The 21,713-nt window shown below is 39.6% G+C and overlaps 4 protein-coding genes across 11 annotated transcripts; 1 reads left to right on the top strand and 3 right to left on the bottom strand.

Annotated features, from left to right (window-relative positions):
• On the top strand, window positions 276-3,048 carry LOC109711115 (F-box/kelch-repeat protein SKIP11-like). 4 transcript variants are annotated; one of them, XM_020234053.1, is made up of 2 exons: window positions 276-511; window positions 1,211-3,048. In XM_020234053.1, the coding sequence occupies exon 2, from the start codon at window positions 1,292-1,294 to the stop codon at window positions 2,537-2,539; it is 1,248 nt and encodes a 415-aa protein (XP_020089642.1). In that variant the 5' UTR covers window positions 276-511; window positions 1,211-1,291; the 3' UTR covers window positions 2,540-3,048. The 4 variants fall into 4 exon arrangements, with proteins under 4 accessions (XP_020089642.1, XP_020089641.1, XP_020089635.1 ...); XM_020234052.1 differs by having other exon boundaries at window positions 1,208-3,048; XM_020234046.1 differs by having other exon boundaries at window positions 276-576.
• LOC109720137 (40S ribosomal protein S9-2) lies at window positions 6,456-9,304 on the bottom strand. Its single transcript, XM_020247032.1, has 3 exons — window positions 9,164-9,304; window positions 8,658-9,039; window positions 6,456-6,949 (listed from the first exon to the last, which is right to left on the bottom strand). Exons 1-3 carry the CDS (start codon window positions 9,189-9,191, stop codon window positions 6,766-6,768), a joined length of 594 nt encoding a protein of 197 aa, XP_020102621.1. The 5' UTR covers window positions 9,192-9,304; the 3' UTR covers window positions 6,456-6,765.
• On the bottom strand, window positions 9,705-13,780 carry LOC109721018 (transcription factor bHLH47-like). 2 transcript variants are annotated; one of them, XM_020248411.1, is made up of 5 exons: window positions 13,547-13,780; window positions 13,222-13,312; window positions 12,095-12,213; window positions 11,544-11,671; window positions 9,705-10,355 (listed from the first exon to the last, which is right to left on the bottom strand). In XM_020248411.1, exons 2-5 carry the CDS (start codon window positions 13,293-13,295, stop codon window positions 9,933-9,935), a joined length of 744 nt encoding a protein of 247 aa, XP_020104000.1. In that variant the 5' UTR covers window positions 13,296-13,312; window positions 13,547-13,780; the 3' UTR covers window positions 9,705-9,932. The 2 variants fall into 2 exon arrangements, with proteins under 2 accessions (XP_020104000.1, XP_020104009.1); XM_020248420.1 differs by having other exon boundaries at window positions 13,225-13,312; window positions 13,547-13,778.
• On the bottom strand, window positions 14,267-19,189 carry LOC109722097 (NAP1-related protein 2-like). Of its 4 annotated transcripts, none has more exons than XM_020249983.1 (10): window positions 18,934-19,189; window positions 17,718-17,840; window positions 17,568-17,618; window positions 17,311-17,382; window positions 17,088-17,201; window positions 16,936-16,997; window positions 16,446-16,506; window positions 15,284-15,340; window positions 15,025-15,066; window positions 14,267-14,737 (listed from the first exon to the last, which is right to left on the bottom strand). In XM_020249983.1, exons 1-10 carry the CDS (start codon window positions 19,054-19,056, stop codon window positions 14,648-14,650), a joined length of 795 nt encoding a protein of 264 aa, XP_020105572.1. In that variant the 5' UTR covers window positions 19,057-19,189; the 3' UTR covers window positions 14,267-14,647. The 4 variants fall into 4 exon arrangements, with proteins under 4 accessions (XP_020105572.1, XP_020105580.1, XP_020105588.1 ...); XM_020249991.1 differs by having other exon boundaries at window positions 14,267-14,734; XM_020249999.1 differs by lacking the exon at window positions 17,718-17,840.

Below are 21,713 nucleotides of genomic sequence, written 5' to 3'. Positions count from 1 at the left end.
TAACCATTTGACAGATACAGATATGCATATGTTGGATAAGCATATTTCTAATGGATTTAAAATAAACGGCTAGGCGGGGCTGCTATTTATGACAACAATTATCTGAATTTTAAGATAATGTATATGCAAATAATTAAAAGCCAAACAGACCCCATAAAACATAAAAATAATAAAAATAATAAAGAAGAAATGTAAGTTGAGGGATTCATTAGAAAATAATATACACTTGAAGGGTGTCAATAGATTTTTAAGCTAAAATAAAAATTAAAAATAAGGGAGAGAGAATAAGAGGGGAGGGGGAGAGAGAGAGAGAGAGAGAGAGAGAGGGAGAGAGAGCTCGGGCCGAAGCACTAGATTTGGAGCGTGGTTCGTGGAGAAGCATCAAAAGGGACGGAGATTGAACGAGGAAGAAGAAGAAGAAGAAGAAGATGATGATGATGATGCAGGGTTTATTGCAGTGAGAAGAGGAGAGAGAGGAGAGAGAGGAGAAAGACCCATTTCCAGTAATAAGGTTGTAAGTTGTAACCTCTCTTTCTCTTTCCCACTCTTCGATTAATCAGAGACCCCAATCCATAAGTAAGTTTCCATCTTTTTCCTTTTTTTTTTTTTTTTAATTTTGAGGTGTTTTTAAGCTCACCGTGTTGAGATCTCCATCTTCTCCCGCTGTATTTGGTGTAAAAAAGTGATTTTTGGGGGGCTCCTTCTTAGGAGCATCTGAGAGTTAATCCCAAATTAGGGGCCGTAAAACGTTTTTTTTTTTTTTTTTTTTTTTTTTTTTTTGGGTTGTTGTTGGTATTTGTTAAATTTCTCTGTGAAATTGCTAGATCTGTTTGTGGGTAATCTTCGGTCTATTGGTCCTGTGTTTGGATTTTTCTCTTTTCGATCAATGAATCGTTCATGGGATTGAGACTGGTGAATTTAGGGTTCTGAGAAATGGATCTACCTGATGGGTCTCTTTCCTTTTCATTTATTAGTGTTATTGATTTGTTGATCCGAAAAAAATTCAGGAAAAAAAAAAATCCGATCTTTCTGCAGTAAATTTCGATCTACTTGAGTTTAATGGTGCTTACAAAAAAAAAAAATTGCTCCTTGTGTTGTTTGGATTTCCTTTCAATTACTAATTAGTTTGCAGCATGTTGTTTTCATCCATGGAATTGCAATATCTAGTCTTATTTTCGATTTGTTTCTAATTTTCTTCCAATTGCAGTAGCCATTTTGTAAGGGTGATCGATTAGTAACATTTCCTGATTCCCAAAACCAAATATCTCTTCTTGTTGGCAATTCGGCGAATATGTCGGAGGATGAATCGTATCCATTCTCGAAACCATCGCCGAGCGAGCACCCCCTCGACGACCAAGCCGAACTAGAAGAAGAACCAACTGAAAGGGACGGGAAACGAAAGAGATCTCCGCAACACCCCAACACCCCCGATATCCAAGAAGACAACGCACGGCCGCAGTATTCTGATCACCAGGACACCGACGCCGAGTACTACGACCCTACCGGCCTTATAACCCCCCTCGGCCGTGAACTCACAATTGACTGTCTCCTCTGCCTCTCCCGATCTGATTATGGCTCGATCGCGCGCCTAAGCCGCAACTTCCGTGACCTAATTCGCTCCGGCGAGCTCTATAGACTACGGCGCCAATCGGGTATCACGGAGTATTGGGTCTACTTCTCCTGCAATGTGCTCGAATGGGAGGCTTACGATCCGTACAGGGGACGATGGATTACGAGCATCCCGAAAATGCCTCCTAATTTCGAATGCTTCGTGTTGGCTGATAAGGAATCTCTTGCTGTGGGCACCGAGCTACTTGTTTTCGGTATAGAGGTGGGTTCGCACATTGTTCTTCGGTACAGCATCTTGACGAACAGTTGGTCCGCAGGAGTCGGGATGAACTCGCCGAGGTGTTTGTTCGGTTCCGCTAGCATCGGAGAGAAGGCTATTGTAGCTGGTGGCTTTGGCGTGCAGAAAACTGTATTGAATTCTGCCGAGCTTTACGATTCCGATAAGCAGACGTGGACCAGTTTGCCTAACATGAACAAAGCAAGAAAGATGTGTTCCGGTGTCTTTATGGACAATAAGTTCTACGTAATCGGTGGGGTGACGGGGACCAATGAGGTCCTGACATGTGGCGAGGAGTATGACTTGGAGACGGGTAATTGGAGGGTGATACCAAATATGTCGGCCGGGCTTAACGTGCCAGCCGGAGCGCCGCCGCTTGTTGCCGTTGTGAAGAACGAGCTGTACGCTGCTGACTACGCCGAGAATGAGGTGAGGAAGTACGACAAGAGGAATAACGCGTGGATCACGTTAGGAAAACTGCCTCCGAGATCGGCGTCGGTGAACGGTTGGGGCCTAGCGTTCCGCGCGTGTGGCGAGCGGCTGATTGTGATCGGAGGGCCGAGGGCGTCGGGTGGGGGGATGATAGAGCTCAACTCATGGGTCCCGAATGAGGGCGGTCCGCCGGAGTGGGAGATGGTTGCTAGCCGGCACTCGGGGAACTTTGTTTTCAACTGCGCGGTGATGGGCTGCTGATTCTTATGCGATTTTGCGATAGATGGTACTTACTTCTCGACTTGGAGGATGGGCAAAGAGCGCATTTTTCAGGCGTAAATACTAATTCCGCATGATGGGTAATTTCCGCCTTTCCCTTTCTTGAAATTCAGATTGAACTCAAAATTTGGTCGAAGTGCCGTTTCATGTTACTTGTCATTTCACCCCTTCAATTATTTGCATTCGGAGGGGTTGTTTATTTATTTAAAAGCATGAAGACAAGCATAACAGTGTTAGGTTAAAATAATTTGATGCAACTGAATGTCTTCAATTCTTCCTGGAGCTTCCGAGCACCATAGAATATCATTATCAGATTTGTTCATGATTTGGCCATGTTGTGAGGAATAAGGAACACACCTGCCGTTTTGCGGTGCAAATGCTTTATTGGTTCTCAATATTTGACTATGTTTTAATCTGTTTTGTTTTTGTTCTTTCCGGGTACGGTATGTCGTTCTCGTGATCTATTTACGAAGATCTAAGAGTGTTATGAAGTAAGGCATGTGGTCTACCCTTTGCTTCTGAGAATAATGATTGTTTCATAGTGTCTTTCTCAGGTTTTCGCTTACTAGCGTTACTTGATTTAGATCCTACAATGACCTAATCATTTAAACGATCTTGATTTTGTAGAGAAAAGAATGCCCTTGCTAGTTTTGATGTCCATTAAGCGCCTCGTAGATAGGATCCATCTAAAGCAAAAGCGGAGCCATTCAAATGATCTACTTTATGGTTATCAACACACTTTTGTACTTCGTCTTTATTTATAAAATGCTCGCTATCACATGATTGTATTCTTCAAATATTGATGTACCCTAATATCTCCCCTTTTTTTTCGCCGGCACTGTCCTCGTTTGTTGTACATGTAGTTTTAACTTTTCCTCGTCTTTTTTGATTCATTTTGGTGCTCCTTTAACTGAGGTACGCATAGGCATGAGTGTCTGTTTGCCATTGCTTTTGTACTTGCTTTTCGTTTTGCGAAGTACAAGCTAGGTGAAAAAAAGAAGTCTCAAGCTTTGGATGGAGCGGAAAACAATATGATCTTTTAGATCCAAATGCAAAACCACAAATATTAAGCTTCAGCAGGAATCGTCTAAGAGCATTTAAATGTGTACAGGCCATAAGAGCTTCTCTGAACATCTCTAATCAATCAGCACCAAAGCGAAAGCTCTAACGGTTGAATATTGACGGGCAATTTAACAATAGGAGATTGCATCTGTTGGTACCAATAAATTGGCGTCGCGTGGTAAAGCGGTGCACAGTATGGTTAGAAATTTCAAAGCTAGACATTTGGTGCACCGGAAGCAAAGAACAAATAGTAACCAACCGCAGGCGGTTTGAGCGGTTGAGATCGGCTTATAGTGACCTGCGAAATTAGAAAAGTGACCGATCGTGTAAATAACTGAATAACAATACGCGGAGTATAAATAGACGGATAGCGCCTGGAAGAGGGGTCCTTTCTTTTGCGAACAGAAGACCACTTTTCAATTCTACGTATTTTCTTTGCTTTTCTTAGGAATAGTCTATCTGTAATCTTTTCTTTCTGTATTTATCGCTTTCTTTCTGCATTTACCGCTTTTATTAGTAGTTTTAAGGGAGATTTTATATAAGTCATACCGGCATCCTTTTGTACTTATTTCAAATTTTAAGTTAATATATATAAAAAAGCATTCGATTTATCAGCCGACCCAAAGACATTGTGCAATTCTTGATTCGGTTCATTCAGCAGAATCGATTCTACAGTAGAAGGTTTCGAACTCGGCTAATCCGATTTCTCATCAGCTGAATTGCTTGATCTGTCAAAAGGCGCAAATTTCGAGAGTCATTACGTATAACCATATTAAATTCGTGCACGCTTCTCTAGAAAAATCTTTGACCGGGTCAAGGGGCACAGAATTCAGCTCGCAGCAGTATCGTATTCATATTAGAAATTTAATAACATCTAATTTACAAAACATAATGTCATAGGAATGTAAAATTCTCAGTTATTGACTTATTATTTTCTGGCCATGTAACCTAGTCATAGGAAGTCTCATGTTATCTCTTTTATGCGGTAAAGCAACATAGCAACGTGGCAACATGGCAACATACACTGTTACTCTCGCAGACTCCACGTTGCTGCAAACTTGCAATCTCGAGTCAATTAGTCTTCACTAGTTTTATTTTCGTAACATCAACTGGGTCAACTCCGAACTTTATTCTCCTACTACGGACTTGTTCAAAAATAAATTAATAAGTCAAAGTGTGAACTTCACTCGGAAGTTTTTTGGTATTTAGTTGGATTGTGATTTGAGTTGACTATGCTTGGATATAAATTCTTAGTGGAAGTGGAAGTTTAAGAGATGAAATTGGGATTTCATAACATCAATTTGAAATCACGCAAGTCAAAAATGATATACCCAGCTTGAATATAAACACCATGGTGACTAATAAGAGAATCAACCCATGAAGAAATGACAATCCTAATCATGGAAAAAAAATATTCGTACGAACAATTTTAGATTGCAGAATCAATAATCATACAAGTAAGGTTATGATCACAGGAGGCAGGAAGAAAGGGGAAAGTGCAGGTAATAGATTAGAAGTAACTGTCATTTGTAGAATTAAAAATAGAAAAAAAAAGATTAATGTCATCACTATTAGAGTGCGTTTGGTTCGCATTATGAAAGATTACTAGGAATAAAAGATATCCGAAAATCTTATTCCTATTCATCCTATTACTAAGAATGTAAAATTCTTGTGTTTGGTTCGTACGCTAATATTAATTAGCCATGTTATTTAATATTACAAAAAATATACAATTAATTAATTTATTTATTTAATTAATTTTAGATAATGTTACCAAAAGTTTAGAGAGAGATATAAGGTTAGAGTGTAAAGAAAAATAATATCAATTAGCCGGCGGGTAGGAAGAAAGAAAGATATTAGACATATTATGATTAGCTCAATCCATTAATATAAGGATACCCACCCTCTCTCAAGGAAATGAGATTAGTATTTTGGGGTGAATCTTATTTCCAAGTGAATCCAATATTACAAACTGGATTACTTAGTGCGTTTAGCCAAACACCGTCATATTTTTTTATTCCCATTGGATTACTAGGAATCTTTAAAAGATAGCGCGAACCAAACGCACCCTTAAGTTTATGACTAAGCTAAGCACACTACAGTATCATATCAAACCTTCGAATGAAAAAAAGGTGATTCTGAAATACAGAAAATTTGGTTTGCTAATACTACTAATCTGCAGTTCGCTAAGCTATCCAAACTCGACATCACACCCCTTCAGCAGCGCCTCAACCGCTATGCTATCTAAACTCGACATCACACCCCTTCAGCGGCGCCTCAACACGATATCGACCTTGCGCCTCTGCGCTGTAAAAACTCAACACTGCAGCACTGGAAAGCTCAACATCACACCCCTTCTGTCTCTGTACCGTAAAACTCGACATCACACCCCTCAGCAGCATGATATCAACGCGTAAACTAAACACCACAAACTAGGACATCAGCTGGGATGCAAAGTTGCAAAACCAAGTCATCTCAGAAGGCTCCAAACTTTCGTGCTCGGAAAATGGATCTATCTTTCCACCATCTCAATGGCAGCACTCCAAATATAGGGCAAAATAGCCATAATGATAATAATAAGAATAATGATGCTGGAACAAAAGGAAAATATTTAATTTACTTTCTTTCCGCCACAGATAATGAAGCAAAAGTTTCAATACATCCATCTGATGATAATACTTATTAAAGCTACATTTTAGAAACTATAATCCAGTGGAGAGCAGAGATAAAAAGTACAAACTCAATAAACTGCATCCAGCCCCTCTTATTAATGTCTTCTATAGATTGCCCCCTAGAAAATTTTTGCTCCACATAATGGTTCTCACTGAGTACGCAATAAATCAAAAAGAAATCAAAATTACCACCAAAATAGTATGTTCTTAAACTAGCATCAAGACCACCTCTGATAGCAAGAAGCTAAATCTAACAGCCAGATGACTTTAGTTCAATAAATAGGACACAGTTTTCTGAAACCAATATTCAAAAATCCAGAAGCATTAAATTCGTCTTTTGATGCTCAATTAAGACAAACCGCTCAAAAAAGATGCACCTAGGAAACATAGTTCAAACATAGGAAAAACTGAAAAATATAACGAAACAAAGAAATTACTAGAACTCTGAAATCAACAGAGCTCTCTCTTTCACGCTCATTCTTCATCCTCCTCATCGCCATCACCTCCAGCCGCCTTCTTAGCTGCGGCCTTCTGGTTCTTTCGCTTCACTCTTCCAGGTCGACCTCCACCGAACGGGCTTGTGAGGGAGAAGTCGATGTGTTTTTCCGAATCCACCCTCACCATGAATGATGGGATGTTAACCAGTTGCCTTCCGACTCTGCAAAGCAAATTCAAATCAAATAAAGTTAGGTTTGAGCAAAACAAAAGCCAAGAGATATACTTGTAACTGAATAGGATCACCACAAGAACTTTACTTGTAACCGCATAGAAATTGTACTGAAGTGTAGAGCTACGACAACAGTGTCATAAGCACCGCATTTTTTTGCAAGTTATGTGCGCAAACTACAGACTCTCCAACAAATTATTTATTGAAAAGCTGTGGTTTAGCATCGAGAATCCACCACTCCCTAACAGATAATAGGATTTGGCTACATAAGGGCATTGGATTTTTTAAGAGTTGCTGACACATCGATGCAGAAAATTCAGATAATATGAACAGCTTTCCAAGTCAACAGATAAAAAATTCTTTACAACCTTTCATATTTTGAAACAACAAAATTATTAACATGTATAAGACATAAATGAAACAACATGATGCCAACAGAACATAATAAAGAGCAGAAAAAAGAAATAAAATTTGTGCCAATCAGAGACAAACTGAAATAAATGATAATTAAGTGAGGCACTCAGAATGAAAAGGACTTAAAGATGTGTAGTCACCGGCCGTAAGACTTCAATATTTTATAGAGAGAACATGATTCCTCATTGTGCCCGAAGAGAAGAGCGCAAAGAGTAGGAAATTATACAATAAAATACAAAAATTTGAATCAAAGAAAATTTTTGGAAACATTTCTGAGTGTTATTACAGAGCATTAAGTTGCAAAATGATGTTATCATGTGTTCAGATAAACAAATATCTATTATAAGAGAAGGGGCATCAGAGAATGATGTCTGCATCAATATAGACACATTAAAAGCGTCTCAGACGACCGTCGTGAGTTATTACTAAAGCATTCTCATCACATGGCCCATTTCAAATCAACAAAAGCAAGCTTCTCAACCTAAGATGATTAGAACATATAAAGACTACAAGCAAAAATTGTTTCCAAAAATGGAGCATGAAAGGAATAAGCATATCATTCTCAGCTCTTCTATGAGCATCAAAGACATGAATGCATGTACGCAACATCGTCATGTGCGATTTCAATGCCAGAATCTGAAATATAGTAGTAGGGCTTATAGCTGGCTACAGATCAACAATTAAAAAATTGAGGAGGAGATCTATTCCGAGAAAACCAAAATATGAAGTATAAAGGCATTAATTGCCTGAGAATGGAGAGACCAGAAAATTTATATTTTTCACAAAAAGTCTCACATTCTATCTTTTCAAAGAAGACCTAGGTTTTAAGTTTTTCTCAAAAACAGAAAAACCCGTACTAATCATCATCTAGTTGAACCTTTGATAATTACGTTAATAGTTTAAATTTTTGTTAACTTAGTAATATTTTACCCTCTAAACTTGATAATTATATGTTTATGAGAGTAGAGTGTTAGAGATAAACTGCTAGCATTGTAAGTGGAAGATTTTTGAAATAGCTAAGTTGGGAGATTTTTGAAAGAAAATATTTTTTTAAAAAAAAACTAAATAACTTAAGTGAAAAGGTTAAGAAAAGTTAGGGACTTTTCTTAAGCTAGCCGAAAACAACAGACCCTAACATACTGAGTGCATGTACAACGAACCCAACAGCAAACAAAAGGAGGAGCTTTAAGGATCGGTATACAAATTACAGAAGCTACGGATGCAGATACAACAAACTCCAAAATGTCGAATGCATGTTGAAAGATGATGATTATAATAAATGTACCTGATGTGGCGTTGCCTGATGAGGACCCTGGCGTGGTGGATGGACTTGGCCATGCCGGACTTGAAGACGATGGTCTGGAGGCGGCGCTCGAGGAAGTTCTCGACGGTGAGGGCGAGGACGTAGTCGAGCTTGTTCTGGTCCTCGCCGAGGAGGCCGTAGCGGTTCATGCGGCGGAGCAGCGCCTCGCCCTCGAAGATCCGGCGCGGGTTCTTCTCGTCCAGCGTGAGCAGGTCCCTCGCCGCGTTCCGGATCCGGCTCAGCGCGTACTGCACCCGCCACAGCTCCCGCTTGCACCGGAGCCCGTACTCCCCCACCAGCTTCAGCTCCGCGTCCAGCCGCTCCTTCTCGTAGGGGCGCCGCGGCTTCTTGAACGTCTTCCCATCTGCGAAGACGAAGCACCACGATTCAAATTATGCCTCTTACTGTTTCCGCTAGGGTTTCACCGAGATCTGGGGATCCGATCGGAGAGAGAGAGAGAGAGAGAGAGAGAGAGAGAGGGTACTCACAGTTGCGGTAGAAGCTAACGTGCACCATGGCTCCTGGAGATCGCCTTTCCTCCCCCTCCCACGCCGCCGCCGCGCTCTTCGCCTCTTCGAGTGGGCAAAAAAAAAAAAGGGAGGAGACGAAGACGAAGAGGGGGAGGGCGATCTATATATATCGTTTGTCGAAACCCTAAAACCCTAATTCGGCGGGTGACTCTGATGAGTGCTCAACTAATGATGGGCTGGGCCGGGTACGACTCGAGCGGACCGGTCCACGATTAGCCCTCGGTTTGGTTTTCGCGACACTAAACGGGCTCAATCTGGGCCAAACCGGGTGATGGCGATAGATTGGGTTACGACATGGGTCCGCGCGCCTTAAGATTCGTGGTGAATCGAAGAGGATTGAGAACCCCTGATCGTCTTAAGGCCCTACTGCGTGTGGCGTGTGCACGCCTTAAAACAGATCTGAGCTCGAACCCGCTTGCCCAATTCCAAAGTCGATCTAGTTTCACCTCAAATTTGAACTAACTTCAGCTCGAGTGGCTATATGCAAATTGACCAAATATTAGAATGAATTTGGCATTATCCTTTTTTCATCATCTGTTATATTAATCGTTCCTTTCTCAAGGATTTAGTTGCAACAACTAAAATAATTGTGAAGCATTACAAGAGCATGTGTAACTGAACATATATCTACGTTAACATTAGTTAGCAGAACCAGCAAAATAACAATTTACTCATGAACACCTAATCATTTACAAGCCAACCACCACCACCCCTAGCTCAAGCACTACTAACCAACCCTATCTTCCCTACTGCTCTCTGTGATCCCGCTGCTACTCTGTTGCTGTTCCTCTTCCTGTGCTTCTCTTCTGAGGCCTGGGAGAAGCCGCTCCGTCCAGGTGTTGGATGGTGTCGCGTAGCTCGCATGCGGTCTCCTAACACGCGGGGACGGTGATTCGTGATCCGGTGATCCCGCTGCCCCGGGGAACAGCTGGAGTTCTCGTGGTGGTGTGGTAAAAGCTCGCTCGATGACAGGCGGTTGCTGAAGCATGGGGTTTGTCGTCGGATGCAGCGCATTGATTGTATTTACATTTGGGGGATTGGTCCAAACTCCATTGTACCCCATCCTCGCCCTAACCTCGCATTGGAGGTCGGATATTTGGGCTTGGAGCACGGCGTTCTCGTCCCTCAGCTCGTTCTTTTCTGTGGTGACCTGTTCAACGTCCGACATAAGAAAGGCGTCAAGCGCTTAGGAAGATTAGCGAAGTAAAATTAATAGGACCAGGGCGAGATAAGTACCCGTGCAGCCGAATGAAAACATAGGCTTAAAAATTATGAAATGTGAAAACGCAGATATAATCAATAGATAGATAGATGTTCTGACCAAGCTTGAAAACGGTTTCATGAATTGGCTCAAGTAGTGCTAATGGCGCAGCATCACATTTCGGATTCTAAACACAAACGCACATTCTTCAAACTTAGGAGCTTGTAAAATGATTGGGCAATTTCCCAGGGAGGAACAGCAAAGCTAATTCTCCTCCCTGTCCATCCCTGCTAGGCCTCCCATGAATCCTAATGGTTTCTTTAGAGTTTTTCTTTTCTTTTTCCTCACCGTAGAATTGCTTGTTAAAACCCTCACTCATGCAGGCACAAATGCGCGTTTAAGAGCATCTGACTTTTCCTATTGTAGTTTAAAAATTTGTATGCTATGGAAGACAAATGTAACATTCATTTTCAAGTATACCATTTTCTTCCATCTCCATGAACTTCCTCACCTTTTCTGTTCCAGTCACCTAAATTTGGCATGCTAGTTACTTAGCTATGATGAGATTCACAAGGGTCTATGAAAGCTCTAGGCAAGACCTATTCTTAACAATCCACAATGCGGGAGAAGAAAATATAGGATGCTTTGTACCTCAGTAGACTAGTCAAGCTCTGTTTGCTTCTGAACATTTTGACGTCGTTCATGCAATGTTGTTTTTAAAATATGTAAGGAGCTTACCATTCATCAAAAAAATGTTATCAGAGAAAATCTCCCCATCTCTCAATATTGAATGCTTAAATAACAAAATAGTTTCTACACGAGTATATAGCTGCACATAGTTGAATAACCAAAGGAAAAGGCATGCTGAAACATGGTCATGATTAAACAAAATAATAATAATAATAATAATAATAATAATAATAATAACATGATTGTAGAGAATATATAAACTACATTAATGCCGCATTCTAATTTTGGTTTCAAATTCTCCTAAAAACATATGCCAATTCTTTTACCATTAAGAAAAAGATATTTTCTATTAAAAAAATGATGTAGAATTAAATATGAAAACGAAAATCCAAAGAATAGAATCACTACCATTACGAATGAACATAAACCTCAGAACAAGGAACTTACATAGTGCGACTCGGTTTGCAGAGCAGCATTTTCTTTTCTGAGGGATTCTACTTGAGCAATGAGGTCACGCACTATTCGAGTAGTATCACTCAATATGCATGCCTTGCCATTGTTTTGTCGATCAGGTTCTGCAAATAAATAGTTCATACTGATCAGCAAGAGAAAAGCCTAACATTTTCTCCCGGAGCAGGACAAGTTTGTAAAACGTAAAAATCTAACAACAAATTTGATCCCTGAAATTTGGCGCAGTTTCGATTTTCTCATACAAATTATCGGGGAATACAATAGGGCCTGAAGTGGAGGTAAATGATATTGATGTCAAGCTTCAAGAAGTAATTTGAAACTCCTGGGATTAAAACTCTTTAGGATAAAATGAAAATACAGGTCAAACTTCAATGATAAGCTGTGATTACCCATAATAATTCAGGGGGTACAAATAAATCAGGCACAATAATTAATATGTAACCATTTCAATGTGCTAATTGCTTTCTATAAGGAAAGACCAAGCTTGTACAAGAATGTATACTAGCAACTGATCCATATATATTTACCTAGCATTTTATCCAGTTTAGAGAAGAGATCATTTAGCTGGTCACGCTTAAGTTTCTCTCTTTCAGCTTTATGAATTTTCTTTGGAACTTGTGCCTGGGATTTTTTGCTGGGGACAGACCTGCATAATGAAAGCTCTCAAACATCAAAAATCTAAAGCAGCAATAAAGGTTTAAGAAAATTAGTTACTAGGAAAAGAACGAAGTAATATATACTAACAAAGATCAAGATATGAAGAAACCAGAGTGTGCTGCATGTCTGTGATAACTAGCATAACTGAGTCATCTATTATTTTTCACAACTGACAAAATCCGTTTGAACATAAAAGATCGAGGAAACGAAAGATTAATTAGTCCAGACATATACTCTGTTGCTTGATGCTGTTCTCTTGTTATGGGTTCTTGAAGAAACTCCAAAGTGACAAAAGATCTCAAGGTTTAGATATTGCTAGAACAATCGGTATGCTAAATCAGCATTGGAAAGATAAAAATGCCGCAATTCTAGAGGCAGAAGTTCGCAAAAATTTGAACATTTACCCTGTAAATTTCGTTCCCAAGAACTAAATTACAGTCTAGTCTTAATATTATCGTGAATTCGCAATAGATGAATCGACTTATAAATTAGCAATCAAGATCAAGATATAAACATTAAGTAACTTGAAATTTGAATGTAAGATGCATTGTCCTTCTCCGCCACTTATGCTGATGAAACCTGTATAGTTTATAGGTCTGATTCAATTAAACATATCAAAGTCCACGTCGAGGTGCTTACCGCTCAAACAAATCCATATCACTACAGACATGTCCAGCTGATCATTAAGCACTCTAAATAATGCGTATAGGGTGTATTACATTTCTCTCTGCCATAATCTGCATGTTTTCATTTGTTTCTGATCTTCCTAGTCGGGAATATTATAAATCACATATATTATAGTTTGTAGGTGCTTACAGATAGCATCGCACGAGAAGCATAAATAATCAGTTTTCACTATTAGCCAGCCAAAGCTGAAGGATTATAGATATAGGATAATTAGTCACATCTACTAGTGCGTGACAAATTTTCTAGGAGCAATGCAACAAATGTGATCCATAAATTATGCAATTTTTATGGCAATCTTAAGTAATAGAACAACCTCCCAGCCGGTCTCTCAGCAACAATTTCTCCATTAGCCATCGATGAAGATTGCTCAGACTCTGAAACCATGCTCAGATTGCGAACCCCTGCATCAATTAAACATCACGAACTCCACTTTTAGATCTGATTCGAACTCACAACACTAATTACTACTCGTTCTTCAGCAAAAAAAAAAAAAAAAAAAGAACTCTTCGAGGGATCTAACAGATCAGGCAATCAAAAATAGGTGTATAATTTACAGGATTTAATAGAGACCAAGAATCAGATCTGCATCTAGTTGATGCGCAGATCGAAGATGACTACGGATCGAGGAAGAGTACCTTACGATAAACCGATCGGCGAAGCAGGGATCGAGCAGGAGATAGGTTTTTTTTTTTTTATTTTTGAGGTTCTTCTTCTCCTTCCTTGTGATATTATCATGTTACTACCATTATTAATTTTTATTTATTAAGTTTATCTTCGGCTTCGCATTTCTATTTAATTTTGATGCGCAAAGGGAGTTTGGTAGGGATCGAGGGTGGGAACGATGAGGACGACTCCGGGCGGAGCGCGAAGGCACCACGCACCCGCGTGTGGCCACCACCCTATCCGTGCCCCGGCGACGCGTGCCGCGCCACGTGGCGCGCGCTGCTCGTGGGCCCCACGCGGCTCCGCAAGCGGCCAGCGTGGACCCCCACGCCGCGTAGGGCGCGAGCGCGTGCGCGGCTCACACCCGACCCCGTTTTCTGATTCGGCTGCGTGCCCCACGCCGTCCCTAGGTCTCGGATCCGGGCCTCCTCTGACTCGCGCTCATCAGGATCCGACCCGTTAACACCATGTACCATTTGTCGTGCCTCTAAAAATTCACCACAAAACCGGCCGTCCCAGCGTCCCTGGAGCAAATGGCAAAGAGCTTGATAATTGGTACCCGAGACCCAAGTTCGAATCCTAGTTGATTCATATTTTCAGCCAAATTTATTTTTCTAAATAAAATAAACAAAGCAGATAGCGTGCTACCTATCTCTCAAAAAAAAAAAATTCACCACAAAAGGCAGAACTAATAATATTTACTCGCAACCTCGTTTGATGTTGCAGATTACATTACTGTATCATCGAATAAGCTAATCCATATTGGATTTGGTGCATGAGAATCTGGTGCAATTAATAAATGGGGCTTTGATCCGGACATGATTTAAGCACCAAGAGCAGTGTTCTTAGCAGAATAGCCCCAGTAAATGCACTTCATAAAACCATTTTTCCGAGAACGAAGGCCTCCAAGAGGCTATACATACTGTCACACCTCAAACTAGCTTAATCCATCTAACATGTATGTAAATTAAGTTCGCCGAGACAAGCAACAAACCTAGTGCATAGGTTCGAATATAACATAACAAACAACATAATCTAGCCCTGCTGCAACTGAAGGCTCATTTAACACAAGCCTAGTCGTCATCCTCCTCGTCGCCTTCATCCTCCTCTTCATCGTCGCTGTCGCCGTCCTCATCATCCTCATCATCGAATTCGGTGCCCTTCTGAGGAGTGAAGTTCGGTCAGGTAAATCTTTTCTAGCATGACGAGCATAATAGAAGGAAAAAAAAAAAAACATCAAACGAATACATTTCGCCCATCATTCTTTAAATAGACACTGAAAAGTTATCAACTTTGGCTGCCGGTACGATGCAGCTAACAAAATTTATACCGTATCACAGAAATTGCCAACTCAAAGAGGAGAAATAACTTAACAATATAAGTTCAGTGCGAGAAACAGCGCGTTACTAACTAGTATACACTTTATAGTTTGATAATGAGAGCTAACTACCTCATCATCATCTTCATCACCTTCAAACTCATCACCAGCTTCCTGTATTAATGGGACAAATATAGAAGTAAAGAACATTGGGTTAAATTGTCAAATGTGTGCAGTTCGGAGAATATCTATAGATATACAACGTTACAGGTAACATCATGCTTTTACAGCATAAAAATAAGCGTACGCAAATATATGAACGTGTGATGGACCTTGCATACAGGAGAGTCCACTGAATGATGTAAATAAAGCCAAAAGAAGAACAACTTACATGATTGAAGTACTTTAGAGGATTAGGCCACAAATCTTCCTTTATTATCTCAGCTATCTGCATATTTGAATTGAGGGAGAGATTTTTAATGCCGGATTATATTTAGGGCTTGTTTGGTTCATCCATTTTGGGTATGAAATGGGAATCGGTTTGATCAAATCCGGTTAATTTTGTTTGGTTCATATGAATCGGTTTGGAATTTCTATTCCGGACCGGAATGGAAATGGCCCATTAGCCTTCAACTTGATTCCGGTCTTCTAACCCGGATTGAGATTTCATTCTGAAAGCTCACTAAGTTTTCGAAGCCCATGTGACCATCTCACCCTCCTCTTCACCCCTTTCTCATCAAACAAAAAAAACCTATCCTCTCTTAAAACCCTATCCCTAACCCACATCAATAAAAGTTTTTAAAAATAAATTTGATATTTTTTTTGGAAAACTTATTAGAGAATAGTATTATATTTTTCATAAATTTTAAATAATATAAATTTATATTTGAGAGTAAAATTAGTATTACAGTATTCTATAATTTTTTTAGTTTATACGAACAAAATAATGAAATGTAAATAACTCATTCCAATTTCCAATCCACAAATAAACCAAACGTCTTGGTGGAGTGGGCCATTCCAATTACCATTCCAATTCATTCTCATTCCATTATCCATTCCAATTCCACCCTTGAACCAAACAAGCCCTTAGCGGAATACATTTGCTAATGTGCATGACTTGTCCTGACAAATTTACATCTATTATCATGCAATGTTGGAGAAAATTTAATAAGAAAGGCAAATGATGGAAGATTGCAAGATAATAGATGCTTATTTTCCCATAATAGAGACTTGCATGACATCAGAAGCATAAATTATTAGTTCCTCTGTAATCATGAACTGGGCTTCTTTGGGCCGAATGGAGCTTTGGGATCCATGCCCTTTTGAGTAGAGCTATTAAAAGAAGCACAACAGCTTTTTCATTATAGCCCCCCTAACTGCTTCACTCTGCAGCTGAAATACAAAGTCTATGCATGCTTAAAGACATAAAACAGTTAGTTGGGAAATGTTTCGAGCAGGCATTGAGCAACTGCTTCCAGGAATACAGAAGCAGCTAATGCCTGGGGAAACAGGCACATTAACAGTGAATTTCATGCAAATAAACCCCGACTAACCTCATCAGAGAACATTTCCGGCATACGTTTTGGATGAGTTTCACTGAACCAGCTAAAGAAGCTGCATAAAAAAGGAAGCACTTCAAACTAAATACTAGTATAAGTATTTGATTCAGTACTTCAAATTTCCGGGAGTTGAAAATCTACTGCACATGTTTATAGCATTATGTCATTATGTAAATGTACGTACATGTTACAAACGTATTCCCAACTCCAAACTAACACTTTTTGTGAACAATATTTCTTGCAATTATTAGCTACTTGTACCATTCTTGGGAACACCATTGTAACAATTGAAATGTTTGAGTACTTCAAAACGTTGAAGACTCCAGTGCAATTAATTCATACTATAAGATTCATATATTCACCTCTTTTAGATGTAAAAAGTGTCATAATGGAACCATTTATCTGATATAGAGTAAAGTGAGAACTACTTGGCATGCACTTTGTTGCTGATATAAATGACATAAAAAATGCATCACAATCTGACCTTTCTTCACCGAAAGGTCTTTTGCTGCCATTGTTCTCACGAGCCTCACCATTCACACAATTCTGCAGATATAAGGGCCGGAAAGGCTAAAACAGAGTACAGAACTATGTATTGTAACAGAAAAACGAGCATAAGGAAGAATTTGCCCTTACCATCCCCTCCTTCCATTTAATAGTTGTGCCAGTTATATTAGTTGTTCCTTCGTCAGAGAAAGAATACGTCTTTCTTAGGCATGTATCTTCGAAATATGGATTAGGGGAGAAATTCTGAATAGCTCGAAAACAAATGTAAACAATCCATGTTATTTACCGCAAGAACCACCTCATAAACTATTTCTAATGAAAGAATACTTGCAGAAAAAGGAAACACACTCACAAAGGTTATGGAGTAGCCTGATTTAAGGTCTTTAAAGTCTTCAACATCTAGTGAAATGAGGTGCCTAAATATCTACAGGAATGCAAAATTTATTAAAACACTACAGAAACAGCCATGCAGGGTTATGATTAAATCTAAATATGACATGTAATGTCAAAAAAATGATTCAATCTAACAGTCTCATGTGTAACGTGACAGTTCTGCCAACTGTAAATACTGACTGAGCTATGCAAAGATAGCGAAATTCAACGGCAGACCTTTTGCTCTTCCTTGTTCAAAAGATCACCAAGTACGGGGTGGCTTAGAAACTGTCATTAGAAGAAATCCCAGGAACATTCAAATCAGATAGCCAATAAAAGATAAGATTTCTAGCAAAATACAGATAGGGACAAATGAGAAGTACAGACTGCAGTTAACCAAAAGTCTGGAATGGATTTGATTATATCGCTCCTTCTCATATAGACAGGTCTTCGTATCTCATTATACTTCTGTTCCACCTCTAGAACTTTGTCACTTGCTTCTTCATTGACCTGCAAAGCATACAGTGCCATGCAGGACAAGAATATCAGCTATAAGATTATGAAATATCACATCCTTCTGTTTAACGAATTTAGAAGTTTCTAAAAATAGAATTTCCCACCAGAATATTCAGAACCTAATCTCTTTTAGATATGGTAATACCAAGAAAAATTAATAACTAACAGCAAATCTGAAATGTTTAACTAGCAATAGAGGCGGAGAAAATTTGTACATAAGACCCACCTGAGCCAATGAACTACATAGAGTTCATAAGATACGACAGCAAACTGTCTGAAAATAAAAAGGGGTTTCATAATCAATCTGAATCCATCCAGCCATGACAAAACGACTACGCCAAAATTATTTGGAAACCAATTAAACTCCTAATTATGGTATCATTTTTGAAGAGCGACACATCAAGTCTTTCATGCCCTACCAAGCCACTTCTCTCAGGACCTGTATTTTAAAAAATACACGACATGATGCCCACCTCTACATACTGTGCATATTCTCGAGTGTAAAGACTGTGATGCAGGATTATCAGCTCCTGGTGGGACTGCAGGGTCGGCTGGTTGCCATGGGCGAAGAGGTTCGGATTCTAAATTTTTTATCAGTTTTGGCTCAGTTTAAAATTGAGCCTACGGAGATTTTCAGTCTCTGAAATTTCAATTGTTTGCATTTTGGTCCAAGCAGCCTAACCCTTCTACATATTATGTATATTTCTATACTTTCGAGGCAAAATAGCTTTTAAACCGCCTCAATGAAACAAAAATGAAATGCAAAATGACTTCTGAGCTAATGCCTCATCATTAAAGAGTTTACGAGTAACTCTCAACTTACAAAACCATACCTTTTGCTACATTGCAAAGAATTATGTAAATTAGGGACGTAAAAGTTATGATATAGGCAAAAAAGTGATATTTGTATAGTAAGAAGAACTTTTCCTAGTAATAATCAAGTCGCAAACCTAAGAAAACACCTACGGAAGCATACAATCTTACTAATGCTTATTTCCCAGCATAAAATGTCAAAAATTAGCTTTAAGAACTAATTAAACATACAAAAAAGGGCTTAAAGTTTTACAAATAAAACAAAATCTACAACCTTCTCGAGCTCGTCCTGGATCTCCTGGAGCTTCTCTATGTAAGGAACAAGCTCACCATCCACGCGATCGCTCTCCTCTCCGCGCTCCGCAACCTTGCACCTCTTCCCCTTGTCCACCACCATCCTCCACCTCCGAGCTCCTCCGATCCCCTTCGCTTCGAAACCCTAACTCTAACCCCAAGCTAAAACCCTAATTCTCGACCCCTCCCCGATTTCGCCCAAAGCGACGAGGAGGAGGGAGAAGAAAGAGAGCATTAACGTTTTAAACCTGTGGAAAGGGTAAGCTTTTCCGTTTATAGGTGTACTCGAGCGAGAGTACGGTCACTCGCGGTCCAGAGTAAAGTGCACCATCATCTCCAGGTGGCAGTTTATGATTGGTCCAAGTCAGCAGATGCGGTTCGGATTCGGAGGGGCTTGAGAACAGGAGAGTGACCGGATTCGATGGGTCGCATCTCGGATGCGGTGGCGGGTAATGGGAAGGACCCGCTCTTTTACACCTACCAATAGTGGCGAATTTTACGCGTACTCGAAAGTGTTCTAAATATGTCTTTTCCGACCTACGACTACTGTGGAATGCCGCTTCGGAAGAAATACTTGGGGGTACACCTGCGAGTACTCGTAGCAACGTCGAGATCGAATACTAGGAATGCTCGGTGGTTACTCAAGCGGATGCATCGCACGTGAGATTGGAGAATTTATACTTAGGTCCGCAAATTTTAAGATAATTTCAAAGAGTTCCTAAATTTTGTTATAGATTTATGAGTTTTAAAGGTTTTGTTTTCCCCATAAAAGCCTCTATTTGAGCCTCGTTTATTAGAATATATAAAAGAATATGCGATATTTTAGTTTTAATAAAGATAGATGGTAAAATAAGAAGAAAAATTTATAATAAAAAAGCATATATTTAGTATTTACATAAATAAATCTATATAAAAAGATAAAAGTTTAAACAGTTAATGAAATATTTGTAAACTCCTCTATAATAGGTTCCAGAGAGATTTCAGGGAGTAAAAAAAATGAAAATTCACGGACTTGTGTGAAAAAGATAAAACGATAAGGACTCCTTTGAAGTTGTGCAGAAATGTAAGGACCTATATTTATATAAATTAATTATCAACATAAGCTGGGCCTGTGGGCCGAGTTAGGGCCAATGAGGACCGTTAGATTCACAGCCCAAATTGGGAGACCGTTATTACAGTTGGTAGGTGTATTTTGTATAAAACATTCATAATATTTCATTTGCTCCTCACTAAAACTCCCCCACTCTTCTCATGAACTTAACCCATTCAACTCCCCCTCAAACACACACTCCTCTCATCACCCATTTCGCCTCCGAACCCTCTTTCCTTCGCCCACGCGACCGCACCAGTAGATAGAGTCGAATCCCCTGATGCCGCCGCTCGGGACTCCATGATTCGTCAGCACAGTTTCGGGGACGACCCTCATCCATTTTCGGCAAAATGATCCGATAGATGTCTACTGTATTTGCGAGTCATTTTATTTTGTATGCCTATGCTCCAACTAAAAGTCGGAGCATCAATTTCATCGTGTCGTTTTTGCACTTTCGGGGGACCTGTTCCTGCCCAGATTATAAAATGGCTACGGTTTGGAATCAGCTTCAATTTTCTAACTCTTGTTGTGTCCACAACTGGCATGAGTTGTTCCTGGGCCTGACCTGTTCGGATAGCATCTCTAGGGATCACAAAGTTTACAAACAACAACTAAATCATATGCGACCGAATGTTCTGATTCTTCTGAACTTATTTTGCGCTGTAAATTTGCTCCTCCGGTTGTTACGAGTGACGATTCAAGTCCATTTTTGAACAAGATGGTATCCATAACGAAAGCATCTAAGCCGTCTTCTGCAGCTCGGCGTACTCCTTTATGTTGGTTATGTAACTGCAGCACTAGTCATTGCAGTTCCTCGCGTGAACGCTCAACTTTAGAAAGGATTATAACCCAAGGATCGACAAACTTATGTTTCATTTGAATGCAGCATTGCTATTATGCTTAAAAATCGACATGTCTCCTCACAAATCAAGTTGCTAACAACTCATTTCTTTTCAATTTATGTCGTACTTTTTCGCAGGAATCAGGGTACCGCAAGTTCTTAATAAAATAGTTCCCTCTCCTTTTATCATTATGCTTTGCTTGCGTACCGCTATCCGATTTTCGAAAGAGGTGACCATTACTTAGAGGTTAAGAAATCAAACATTTAGACCTTGTTATTGCTTCCTAAGTTAAACATATCTCCATGTGGATTCTATTAGTTTAACCGGCGATTTATCTTTTTCGTCAATTCCGTATTAGTTTAATTGGTGGCCCCTAGCATGCAACTCTTGCCTCAAATTCCGGAAGGCATCCAGCACAGATCATTTGCTTTGAGAAAATATTAGTGAAATCCCGCCAACTTTAAGAATCTGTCCTCCAAAGAGCAAGTCCTAATCACCAAATTCCCTCCTCATTCGCCTTTTGATTTCCTCTTCTTTCTTTTCTTTCCTAACTATGATGATCTCGTGAGCTCCACTTACGCACTTGGCGGCAGTTTTTAGAGTTCGAAGCTTCGAAAAAGATTCTACGATCCTCGCAACAACTATACTTCGTTGTACTTTGCGTTTATTATGAAATTTGCGAATAACTACGAAGGATCATTGCTAAGTTAATATTAATGAAGGTAGAGATAGATTAATTTTTGTTGTGTTGCAGCTTCAGGTTCCAGGTAGCTGAAGCCCCTTTAGAAAGCTACAGTCACTATTTCTCTTTTGCTTTAATTACAAAAG

The sequence above is a fragment of the Ananas comosus genome, linkage group 1 (genome assembly GCF_001540865.1).
Source record: "Ananas comosus cultivar F153 linkage group 1, ASM154086v1, whole genome shotgun sequence".
Classification (NCBI taxonomy): domain Eukaryota; kingdom Viridiplantae; phylum Streptophyta; class Magnoliopsida; order Poales; family Bromeliaceae; genus Ananas; species Ananas comosus.
The sequence above is the reverse complement of the archived record's forward strand: the minus strand, read 5'-3'. Positions and strand labels throughout refer to the sequence as shown.